The sequence below is a fragment of the Asparagus officinalis genome, chromosome 8 (assembly GCF_001876935.1).
Source record: "Asparagus officinalis chromosome 8, Aspof.V1, whole genome shotgun sequence".
In the NCBI taxonomy this organism is placed as follows: Eukaryota; Viridiplantae; Streptophyta; class Magnoliopsida; order Asparagales; family Asparagaceae; genus Asparagus; species Asparagus officinalis.
Genome location: NC_033801.1, coordinates 11902262 through 11915848, shown reverse-complemented (window position 1 = coordinate 11915848; position 13587 = coordinate 11902262). Strand labels below are relative to the sequence as shown.

The 13587-nt window shown below is 33.8% G+C and overlaps 1 protein-coding gene across 1 annotated transcript; it reads right to left on the bottom strand.

The window, feature by feature from the left end:
• Positions 882 to 3099, bottom strand: LOC109822928 (protein SODIUM POTASSIUM ROOT DEFECTIVE 2-like). The gene is made up of 3 exons (XM_020389203.1): positions 2643 to 3099; positions 2454 to 2529; positions 882 to 1202 (listed from the first exon to the last, which is right to left on the bottom strand). Exons 1-3 carry the CDS (start codon positions 2820 to 2822, stop codon positions 1054 to 1056), a joined length of 405 nt encoding a protein of 134 aa, XP_020244792.1. The 5' UTR covers positions 2823 to 3099; the 3' UTR covers positions 882 to 1053.

Genomic DNA, 13587 nt, shown 5'->3' with positions numbered 1-13587 from the left:
CTAGAGGCACTTTTTTTTTTTAGATTTGACCCATTAAGAATTAATGGGAATTCGCTACTCAAATGAGTTGGGGTTGCCACTTTTATTCATAAGGTCACATAGCTCTTTAATCGTATAATTTATGGTGGCGTCAAATTTTTGAAAATGACTTCTTTTTTTAAAAAAAATAATTAGTAAAATTGATTTATTTTTTTTGGTGCAGCAATTTGCAATATCAACCTCTTTTTGGTAAGTCACCAAAGCTGATCGAAAAAAGATCAATTTTGAAAAATATAATCTTTAAAATGCACGAAACTAATATAGTCTCATTTATTCTAATTGAATTAGAAGAACTCGTAATTAGCGAAACTCGTAATTAGCGAATGTTAATTACATGGAACGGGTAGTCCCTCGTATTTTAAAGATCATACTTATAAAATCGATCTCTTTGACCATCTGTGATGATGTGACCAAAAGAAATTAATTTTACAAATTATTTCAAAAAGATCGATTTTACTAATTATTTTTAAAAAGAAGGTCTTTTAAAAATTTGTCCTTAACACCACCCACTATGGACGCTCTGCCCTTGCCTCTATATGATTTTTCCCCCCAAATGATGTAATGTATATCATATTAATGATTTCTTTCACCGTACCAAAATCCAAAGTTAGGGATGAGGATTGAGTTTATAACTTTAGGGAGGCGCTACAGACACACCTCCGGCCACCCCCCCCCCCCCCCTCTCCCCCCGAGATTTTTTTTTAAAAAAATATCAAATGGGCCCCCCTGTACTGTAGCTAGGGGGTTGTGGTCGGAGGTGTGCCCGAGGGTGTGTCTGTATAATTTTTCATTACTTTATACTACAAAATGAAAACATTAAAAACTTTGGATGTACGAAAAAATTGAAGTTGAAAAGGTATGCAAGTTTCCTTAAAACATAGTACTCTATAACATTAATTAGAACCTTAATTAATACAATATACATTTTTCCTTATCCCCATATAAAACAAAGGGGTACCCCAAAACTACAAAACAAGAGCTCTAAGCAATATTATATTAATAATAATACACCCATCAAACAATGGTCTTAGAAGAATGGTAGGGGGCAACCCAAAGCTCTGCAAACTTAACCTTGGAAACACTCTCTAGCACCTCAAAGGGAGTAATGTCCCCAATCACAATTACCTTCTTGCTCTCCAAATCCACTTTGAAGGAAGTAACTCCTATAAACAAACACAAAGAGAGAAAAGAGAATGGTTAATGAAAGTTTTGATTTTAATAATATAATGGGTTTCTCCCCCCTATCTAGTCTTTTAATCTTTGATATTTCAAAATTAGTCCCTCTCGGCATTGGAATTGCCATTAGGCCTCCAGTTATCTTACATCTTTACGTCGCTTCTCTTAAACGGAGAGATTAATTAAGTTTACAAAACCCCAATAGGAAAATTTGTCAAGTATACAAATACAGGCCAACAAGGGCTCGCTAACTTCTTGTAATTCCAACGAGCTAACTTTCTCATTTCCCAATGAGCTTCACTTCACACATGGAAATTGAAAGTACCTTTGACTACTATTTTGATATTTATTGGTACTTTTACATGTCAATCATATGTTAAATATTATCTAAAAAAGAGGGGGAGAACTAAAGATTTCTCTGACAATAATAATTGTAACTAAAAAAAGGAGCAAAACACGCATTAGGTTGGAAGAAACAAATCCTTCTGCAGAGCTATCTAAAATGATGAAAACTGTTACAGAGATGGATTCTGCAGACTTTGAAACTGTTAAAGACAATTCCTAGTTTATTAATTTGAGAATTTGATGAGCATATATATTAGCATGTGATGGGAAATAAAACTTTTTTCAAGGATTCTTTAGTTAAGATATTTCCCGAGTGACTAGTTTTAGCATTAGATTAGATCGTAGAATGTGGCTGTTAATAAATTTTCATGACCAGTAAAGATCATACTTAATTTTGCAAAAAGATTAGTCTATCATCAGTCACATTATAAGATGAATTCGCTCAATATATTTAATATGTGTTCAAGTTTAATTTAATTCAAGTACAGATTAATATATGAAACATTAGGTTAGGTTACATATTCCTGGAAATGCATCAATACAAGTGATTAAATTGAAATCTAGTTTTCAGGTTTTACTTGATGTGCTTAATTTATACTAACCCAAGCTGGTTAGCCATTCAACTAACAATAAGAAACAACCTCAAGCTTATTAAAATCATAATCTACTAGTCGTTACTGAAGAAAATGAGAGAGATTAACTAAATAAGAAAGTCTATGTAGAAAGGGGTTTTTTTATCAAATTAAGTTGTTCTTACAGAACTTTTCATAAGATTTTAGAAGACAAGCACATGAAATGCACTAATCTATTTTTGTTGTAAAGATTTGTAAGAAAATGGGATGCAAGCTTGAATATTCAAAGAGAAAGTCAAAAGAAAATAAAAGTTCACATACCTTCCATCTTCTTGATGTGCTTCTCTACTTTTCTTGCACAACCATTGCAATGCATAGAAACCCTTAAGATCACAGTCTGCCATAATCAAAACAAGAAGACATGGAAGAAACAAACATAAAAATTAGTATTAATGCACATAAAACAAAATTTAGAGGCAAACAAATTAAAATAAGATTTAACAAATTCACCATGGGCTCTAAAACATCTCTAAGTCGTAATATCTGATCTCCTGGATTCTTGACCAAAGAGTCTCTCTCAACTGCAGTATATTCGTCCTCATCTCCAAATGAACTGCCGCAGAGGCAAGAGCTTGCAGAGATTGGAAGAGAGAAGCAATCCAAAACCTTGTCAAATCCAAGCCTCCCCATTTTGGCCTATAATGCTTCTACACTGTCAAACTACAAAGAGAGAGAGCACACTTAAAAAAGGAAGCAAATACCCTCACTCAAGAAACTCCACTCCCATGAGCAAGCACTTTACAAGGAACCCATGAAACGTAGGAAAAAGTTAGCTAGCTATTTTACTACCTCACAGTTACATGGAAAATCACCTATTTATCCTAAAGTTGCAATGTTTCACTACAAATAAAATAAAATAAAATCTAATGAAAGGTTAAGGGACTCCAAAGTTATCTAATTGTTAAGTTCAGATAAAGTATACAAAGATAATGATCAATAGATAAGTACATATATGGGTGAGGATCCTAGCCTAGTCTTAATTAGTTTAGAAATAAATGAGGGTGGTCCAGTTTTGAACTAGTTTAAGAGTCATTTTTGGGAGAATGTATCATGGTTCATGACATTTAACATACGCCAAATGGAAGTTAACCATTGAATTCGTGCATAAATTCTGATGTCTAATGATCTAATGGTTGACATTCATTTGGTTCACATTTAATGCGATACATCCAGGACTATTTGAATCTTTCTCCATTTTTGGTCTATGAAAACTTAATCAATAATCAATAGTGATTTTTTAGTTTCTGTCAAATGTATTTTCATTAAAAAAAAGGGGGGCCAGAATTAATCATGATTCGGTATTAAGTGATTCTCAACAAGCCTTCAGATTTGCATAAAAATCTTCAAGTACACTAATTAAATATGTAGTCAATATATACAGTAAGGAAAATGCTTGGATATTTTGATAAATTTAAAAGCCAAGAAATAATCTAATTGGTTAAGTAATGGGACTCCACTAATGTAACATCAATCAAGGTTGGCAGGAAAGATTCAAGTGGGTGCAAGCAACCCCATGTGAGCAGGTGTTGTTCATGAAAACAAACCAAGAATAGAATCTAAAAGGCCAATCATTCAGGAAAGGAAGAAACGTTTGTGCTGGAAAATAGAGCAAGATCATATGGCTTTGAGTACTGAAGAGGAGAATAAAACAAAACTTTACATGGCCTAAAATGAGAATCTTAGCTAAAAGGCATGTGGTTGGTTAGCCTAAACAAAGAAACGCTATATGTTATTATAGGTGAGAATTAGATAGGAACAGTGATATCATGGTATTGAAGGTTTTTCTACAAAAGGGTTTACTTGCACATATAGAATCTTTTAGGGTTTTTTTTTTTTTTTGGTGGTAGTGGTGGAAATGAACCAAATAATTAACAAATAGTTTGATAATTGTTTGAATAACTATTCGGTCATATTCGATTCGGTAGTTCATTTACCACTAAACAAATATATTTTAGTATTCGAGTTTACTAACGAATATAATTTAACCAGATGTATGTTTGATTCGTTTGTCTATTAAATATTCGTTTAAAATTTCATCACAGCTTATTATTTGTATTATTGCACATATGATGTCATATTTTTAATTCACTTACCATTTCTACTTAACTTTTATATACTGATTTTAAGACTTAAATAATCTTAAATCTATTTTATAATTAAAATTTTGATTTAAATATATATACGCCATATATTAAAATGGAATAATTTTTATTTATGAATTTTAATATTATTTGAAAATCAAATTTTTTTAGCGGAATAAATATACTTTGATATTCGATAAGTATTCCTGAATATTCATGAATATTTATCAATTACCAAGTATTCGAGTTCGAATTCGAAAAACTAGATATATGAATATTAGAGTCTACATTCGAATTCGATAATTTTAAACAAATACAAATACGAACACCTTAGTATTCGATTCGATTCAATCATTTACCACCCCTATTTGGTGGGACCTTACTATTCAAGTACTTTCATTGTAAAGTTTTCACTAATGTTACTCTTGGATGAAGTTAATGAGTTTATCTGAGGATAACAAAGTTAAAAGAATTTAACTCAGTGGGTCTATATGCAATAATGAAACTTGCTACAAGGGTACTAATCTTAAAACTATGATGCTACAGGGTGTCTATGTGAAATTAGCCTTTTTAAATATATAGTGATAACAAAATCAAACCAAAAATTTTAAGCTATCATATGTATAAAATTCCAACTTTCTAATTAAAATTAGAACCGACACGTAGCTAGATCCCATAGTACTGTGCATTAAATACAAATTAAAGTGCTTAGCTTGCAAGAAAGGTAAATAATTGGATTCTTCTCCTCCTTCAATGATTGCTCAAATATCAATTTTATATATCAAAGCTAATTGTTAAATTCATTAGATTAACTATGCATTTGGTCTTATCCGCCGACTGACCCAACAAATGACGAGGGATAAGCACTTGGGTTTATAAGCAATGGACTAATTTAGATGACCTTACTATGAGCTAAGGGCCATAATTCAAAAGTCTCGACTAAATTTATGTCATTAATTATCTAAATTGTTAGAATTACACCTTTGGCTATCAAGACACAAAAGATATATACTAGATCGTTAAAATTACACCTTTCCCTCGCAAGACATAAATATATTCTAGCGTTACTACACATATATGCAACCGGCATTAAGACTTAATTAATGTTTATAATAAACGATAAATTAATTTATCTTATTTAGACTTCAAGTCATGAAGTACAATACTAGCCAACATCAATAGCGCGCAATTTATCACGTCAAACAACGTCTGCTGGTTCATTGGTTGTATGTCGAACTGTGAGAAGTGATATTGATCATCAAATGCAACGCACGCATGGTCTTCTAATTAATTAATGTCTCTTTAAAAGCAAAACCAGCTGATGGTTAGACATCTCATCATGTAGGAGCATACAAATCGCTTGGGCAAAATCAGACTCAAACGCTACCCTTTTTTAGCCTTCAATTGTTCTCTTGCGATGTTTTTTTTTAACTGAAAAAGCAGGGTTGGAGGCCCTGCTCATATAGGGATATTATTAAGAACGAAAGCAGTTACAAAAGAGCATCACAACTAGGTGTAGAACCACTGAGAGTGCAGTAGATAAGGAGCGGACATATGTCGTCACCTACCAAACTGAACCCGCAGCGATACTACAGTTGGAAAGTACATATTACATACTTACATAAAAAAATGATAGCAGCCTACTAGAGAACATAACAAACTAGTAAAAGGAAGGAGCAGCAACAGTTTTTCCAACATTTGGGAAAATATCCTTATCCAACAGAATTTATGGAGTGGCCTGGGTTAGTGAACATGGGGAAAGGTTGTCCCCAGATGCCTTGACATTCTTGTTTGCAAGCTCCTGTATTCCAAGGTTTGAAGCAGCCCTGCGGAGTCTCCTCGCCAGCCTCTCCTCTTCGGCACATGTCCAAAATATTGTATATCTCCCAATATTAGAGGCAATGTGAAGAGGATTAGATTGACTTTCCTTGAAAATAAGAGCATTTCTACTGAACCAGATCCACCAGCAAGTACAAGGCAACAGAATCTTCCAAATAATTTTAATGTCCGTGCACAGATTGGGAGATTTGTGGAACAGTATCAGCTCTTCTATAGTCTGAGGCCAGCAGTTTGTGGGAAGAGAGGGAAGGATGGAGGACCAGATAGCACGAGCAAATGATCATTTAATAAAAAGGTGATCGTGGGTTTCTACATCCAGTTTGCAGAAAGGACATCTCGGGTCACCTGTCCAGCCCTTTAGGATCAAGTTTGCTTTCGTGTTCAGCTTCTTGTTGGAGATAATCCAGAATAGAACTTTTACCTTGGTTGGAATAGAAGATTTCCAGATCGTATTAAAGAATTTGGATTTAATGCCCCCTGAGTTGACGAAGGAGTAGTAGGATTTAACTGTAAAAATCCCCGATGGGAGGAGCATCCACCAGAGCTCATCTGGAGCAGAAGAGATGCTAATGTTGCAAGATACTAGAAGAGAGAGAAGATGGTTGAGATCTGACCTTTCTGGGGGCGAAATTCCTCTTCTGGTGAGAGGATGCCAATACCAAACATTGTTAATCATTCTACCTTGGGATCCGATACAGCAGTTCTGTGAGAGAGCTAACTGATAAGCTTTTGGAAATAGGCTGCAGAGGGAGTTTGTCACAGACCATTTATCATGCCAAAAACTGCCAGTTCTACCATCTCCAATTTTCCATTTAACTAAGTTGAAAAAAGTTGAGTGAATAGAGGATAAATCTTTGATGAAACTTGAAGCCGTGCTCTTTATGGGATAAGTCTCTTGCGATGTTAAGGTCTCCTTTAATTAATTGCTAGTAATTCCCCCAAGAAGAGAACATGCCCGCCGCTAAGAGCATCTCCAACAGCTTCCTCATTTTCCACTTTTGAAAAATTTAGTTAGGTTTTTGGCCCAACAGATTCTCCATCTCATTCCCCAAAATAGGGATGGAGGAGAAAAAATGGGGAAGCTTCCCCAAATCTGCAGCATTCTCCAAATTTTTGGAGGAAAAAATGGATTCTTCAAAATGGGGAAGCTGTTGGAGTTGGTGTAAAAATTAGTTGGAGAATATGACTTTTGCTTCCCCATTTTAGAGAAAATTTTGGAGAAGCTGTTGGAGATGCCCTAACACACAACCGTCCCCCTTCCGTGACTTTAAAACTTAATTATTCTAATTTTTGAATAAAAAGTGTCATATCTTTAATACTTTGATTTGAAGTATCATAGATGTTTCTAAGATTGTTTCATGATATCTATTCATTTAATATGCGTGATATTTTATCTTAACTTATTAGAATTTGGTTATTACATATTTATATTTGAATGTATTGAAATTCTAATATCTATTTTCATTGTATTCATTTGCATGGAAAATAATTTTATCATTTCACATTCATATCTTTTTATAATATGCAGTGTAATATAGATTTAATTAGTGAGCTTTATGATACGCTTTAGAAAGTTCTAGAAATAAAGAAAGAGAAAAGAAAAGTAAAAAAAATTGCATTACCATCTTATCCCAATGTCTTTAGTGAGATGAGTAACAATTTTTCCATGTCCTACAACTTTTCCTACACTCACTAAGTTTTTAATATAATAATATAGATATCTCCTTCAAGAAGTATATATCTCTTATTAGGCCTGTCCATTTAGCCCGTCGGCCCTGGCCCGGCCTGTGCCCGGCCCGGAAACCCTGGCCAGACCGGGTTTCGGTCCCGGGTACGGGCCACCTCATTGGAGATAAAAGTGTAAGTTTTGATAGGTATGCAATGGTAGATGAGCTAAATGGTGGATCTGGACTTGGATCAGCATTGGAGGTTTCTAAAATAGATGAATATTTATTTGCTTCTTTAGTTAAATGTTAAAATGATAATTTAGATATTTTGTAATGGTGAAGAGTATATGGATCAGTTTCATATCATATTCTTTCTACTATGGTTCGTGACTTACTAACAGTGCAGGTTTCGACGGTAGCTTCGGAATCCGCCTTCAGCACAGCAGGACATTTGATCGACGACCACGGACATCATTAGATCTGTATACTGTACAGGCGGTGATGTGCTTACAGGATTGGTGGAGGTACGAGAAGAGAACACAAGACATCAATCGATTGGCTAGAATTAAAGATAAATTTGAAGAGTTAGGACTAACAGATAGATATAAAGATTAAACAATATTCATCAAATTGTAATTTTTATTTATTAGTTTAAAATTTGTAATGAATTATTTTAGAAACAGTTACAAATGATAGTGATATAGGTGAGTAGGTAACAACCTAGTTGGGATGTACTCATCTATTGTGATGTGACGAATTCCGAAATAAATTTATATTTGTAAATGATTTATTAATTATTAATAAAGAAGTTCTTTTTATCATCTTTCATTTTTATAATTTTAATTTATGTAATTTCAAATGATTAATAATATTATTGTTTTTTATTAAAATTTTATGTAATTTTTTTATGTATAATTGAAAATTTAAAGAGATTAAAATTTTTTAAGAAAACAAAAAATTAAAAAAATCGGGCCCGGACCGCTTAGGCCCAACCCTGACCCAGTCCGGGCTCCGGTTTTGCCCGGCCCGGATGGAAAGCCCTAGCTCTTTATCTGTAAGAAAATTTGGCAATTTTGATGTACCAAAAAAATACTAATTATGAGAACTTAGCGGCTAATAAAGTTAGCAGTTAATACATATTCAAATTCGCTCATGTCCTTATTACTAACAAAATACATTAGACGGAAAACATAACCTCATCACAGCATTTGCTGTTGCAGCTGCGTTATTTTCTCTCTCAAAAAAAAATCTAGAGATATTACATCTCCTAGGGTAAAATTAACTTCTCCACCGTCCAAAAGCTGTACAATTTTCTCTGGGCTTCTGTGAACTTGGAAGGACCCAAAATTTTCAAGTACAAAGTGGGTAGTTAGAACATTTCATTCATGGAGGGCCATGAGGGTAGGGACCTGTCCAGAGAAAAAAAATGAAAAGGGAAGGGAAGGGAAGGGAGCAACAAAGAATGCGACAGTTGAGGGGGCACTTGAATCCTGTGGACAGCACATAAAGCTTTGTATGTGCTGCGCATGTAATGTGAGATGTGTGCGACAAGCAAAGACAAGGTAATGCGTCTCCCATTATTGCTTGCGGCATCTCATGTGTTTTATATGTATACTTATGTACCTGGCCGCAATATTTCTTGTTAGCCAGCCCCCCACCCCCCCCAACTTAATTTCTCTTCATTCAATCAATTACCTAACATGGTTGAGTATGTAGAAAGATTCGTAACATTTAGTTGACAAATCTTTGAAGTATCTAATCTTGTGCATAGCAGCATAGGGTCATATCTTTATCTATAATATCTATTTTTACATATTTTGAAATGAACAAAATGAAAGAGTGTTCTACAATAACTATTTAAGAAATACAGACGTACATTTTCCATTGCCTTGCATAACACTTGCCTTAAATTAACTAGGAGCAGAGAATTGTCTTAGAGAAACATGACACATTAATTCAGAAAACAAAATTAATTAGTTATCTTTGTCTATCTTCATCATTCTCTTTATGCGTATTTTGTATCTATCTTCTATAATCAATAATTAAGTTTTGGGGCATCTTGTCCCACTTGCCCAAAAAAAATTTCCAAGCATTTGAATCCGCCTTGTATTAGCAGGATACACATTGGCATTTAGGACAATAGGTATCTGAGATGACCTAAATAACATTGTATTTCAGATTTGAATATGAATACGTTATACGTGGATGGATATAAGTGTAATAGTTTATTTTGTCAAAATACTAAGGGTGTGTAAGCTGTATTATACCTTGCTACTGTAAGTAATTCCTTACATCTACTCAACTTTTGGGTGATTTATACTAATTGCCACTATATCTTGGGGACATAAACTTGCTTATTTACATATATAATTAGTTGAGATATTCTGTTTTCTTATAACCTAAACCTAATTAGCTTCTGTCCATAATGAAGATTCTATCATTGACATGAGAAATCCCATGAGCATTAATCAATAGCTTAGTTTATTGAATTCATACATTTCTTCCGTTTTGTTTCTTAGCTCATATGCATGCCTTAAGCGCGTGTAACTAGTTTACTCTATACATGAGACAAAATCTCATTCAACGCTAAAACTATATATCTTTTTTTTTATCTCAGCATCCGAGCAACTCTTGCTAAACTATAATCTTTGTCACTCTAATCTAGACTAGATTTGACTAAACACTAGGAAATATCTAAAAGGTAAGGACCATCTAATATCTTAATTTATTATTATTATTATCATTATTATAATTTGTAGGAAAATGATTATTATTCAAATGAGAAAAAAATCTAATTTTCTAACCTGTTAAATTAGTTGTCTTATTCCCATGGGCTGCGGCCTCATGCTAAGTCAAATAGTCCACGTGCAAGTCACATGCCGTGCGGCCATCCTTACAAAAAAGAACGAGCGAAATATGGCACTTGGAAGATTGTTCCATGTGACCATGGAAGAGAATAGAATATTGTCATCATTTGCAGCTGTAGGTGATATATCACTGTAACTAGTAGGACCCTGCCCCAGGGGTGCATTCAGTGCGAATACGGCTCAGATATAATACTTATCATATTTATACCCACTTGCACATCTCGGATACAGATATGAATACAGATATACCTCGGTAAAGAAGATTTATATTCATATCCGCTAAAATCAGAAACAGTTACGGGGGATATATAAACAGGTATGCATGCGGATACAAAACAGATATGAGAAAATTAGACAGCATGGAAAAAAAACATAGTTCATGTGATATAAAAGAGTTCTTTAATATGTTCATTATAACTGACAAGCTAAGATTAGATATATTGATCATCAAAATTAACTACAAATCCATAATGTAAGAATTAAAACCATCGTAAGAGCATGACTATATGTATTTGGATATTTCAAATACGGATTTGGATATTTTACTACAAAACCATATCTGTAACCATATTCTACCGCTTATAAATTTAAGTAATCATATCTGTATCCGAACGAATACAGATACAGATATTTCTTTAAATACGAATACGATTTACCAACCCTACCCTGCCCCCTTCCTTTTTTTTGGGAATAAACAATATTAGGGCTAGGCTATTTATCGCCAAAATAACAATGAACATAGGAAACACTAAAAGATGCAGCTCGTGCGTGCACTTATCACTTTTCTTCTTGCAGATTTTGTTTACCTAGATATAGATCCCTAGATATAGGTCCCAGGAACTATAAACCTGTGCCTGCTAAACAATGTCAAGTTCTAAAGAAACTTTGAAGTTTTTAATGCCAAATAAAGGACTCGGACGTTCACGTACTAAAAATTATCAACTTTCTTGCAGTCATATTCCATAGATACCGCATTCGCTGCATCAATTCTGGTTAGTTTTATATCATGTACTTTTTACTAAATAGTTTTTTCTCATAGAAATCACCTTAAGGATAGGGTAATTCTATAGGACCCGCATTCAAAATTTTAATTTACAACAGATGGCCCAACGCATTGCCGTTATGTTCATAGATAGCATTATACACATTATTCATGCAAGTTCGACCAATAAAACATAGGCAGCAGAATTTAAAGTCCGTACACAGATACATTGAGAGGGAGAATTGCAGTGGAAAAATAGGGAAGAGAACAAACAGGGACTCTTGCATTCCAATCAACGATACACAAAATGTCATGGAATTATTCATGCAAGTTCGACCAATAAAACATAGGCAGCAGAATTTAAAGTCCGTACACAGATACATTGAGAGGGAGAATTGCAGTGGAAAAATAGGGAAGAGAACAAACAGGGACTCTTGCATTCCAATCAACGATACACAAAATGTCATGGAACATTGCCTTGCATAACACTTGCCTTAAATTAACTAGGAGCAGAGAATTGTCTTAGAGAAACATGACACATTAATTCAGAAAACAAAATTAATTAGTTATCTTTGTCTATCTTCATCATTCTCTTTATGCGTATTTTGTATCTATCTTCTATAATCAATAATTAAGTTTTGGGGCATCTTGTCCCACTTGCCCAAAAAAAATTTCCAAGCATTTGAATCCGCCTTGTATTAGCAGGATACACATTGGCATTTAGGACAATAGGTATCTGAGATGACCTAAATAACATTGTATTTCAGATTTGAATATGAATACGTTATACGTGGATGGATATAAGTGTAATAGTTTATTTTGTCAAAATACTAAGGGTGTGTAAGCTGTATTATACCTTGCTACTGTAAGTAATTCCTTACATCTACTCAACTTTTGGGTGATTTATACTAATTGCCACTATATCTTGGGGACATAAACTTGCTTATTTACATATATAATTAGTTGAGATATTCTGTTTTCTTATAACCTAAACCTAATTAGCTTCTGTCCATAATGAAGATTCTATCATTGACATGAGAAATCCCATGAGCATTAATCAATAGCTTAGTTTATTGAATTCATACATTTCTTCCGTTTTGTTTCTTAGCTCATATGCATGCCTTAAGCGCGTGTAACTAGTTTACTCTATACATGAGACAAAATCTCATTCAACGCTAAAACTATATATCTTTTTTTTTATCTCAGCATCCGAGCAACTCTTGCTAAACTATAATCTTTGTCACTCTAATCTAGACTAGATTTGACTAAACACTAGGAAATATCTAAAAGGTAAGGACCATCTAATATCTTAATTTATTATTATTATTATCATTATTATAATTTGTAGGAAAATGATTATTATTCAAATGAGAAAAAAATCTAATTTTCTAACCTGTTAAATTAGTTGTCTTATTCCCATGGGCTGCGGCCTCATGCTAAGTCAAATAGTCCACGTGCAAGTCACATGCCGTGCGGCCATCCTTACAAAAAAGAACGAGCGAAATATGGCACTTGGAAGATTGTTCCATGTGACCATGGAAGAGAATAGAATATTGTCATCATTTGCAGCTGTAGGTGATATATCACTGTAACTAGTAGGACCCTGCCCCAGGGGTGCATTCAGTGCGAATACGGCTCAGATATAATACTTATCATATTTATACCCACTTGCACATCTCGGATACAGATATGAATACAGATATACCTCGGTAAAGAAGATTTATATTCATATCCGCTAAAATCAGAAACAGTTACGGGGGATATATAAACAGGTATGCATGCGGATACAAAACAGATATGAGAAAATTAGACAGCATGGAAAAAAAACATAGTTCATGTGATATAAAAGAGTTCTTTAATATGTTCATTATAACTGACAAGCTAAGATTAGATATATTGATCATCAAAATTAACTACAAATCCATAATGTAAGAATTAAAACCATCGTAAGAGCATGAC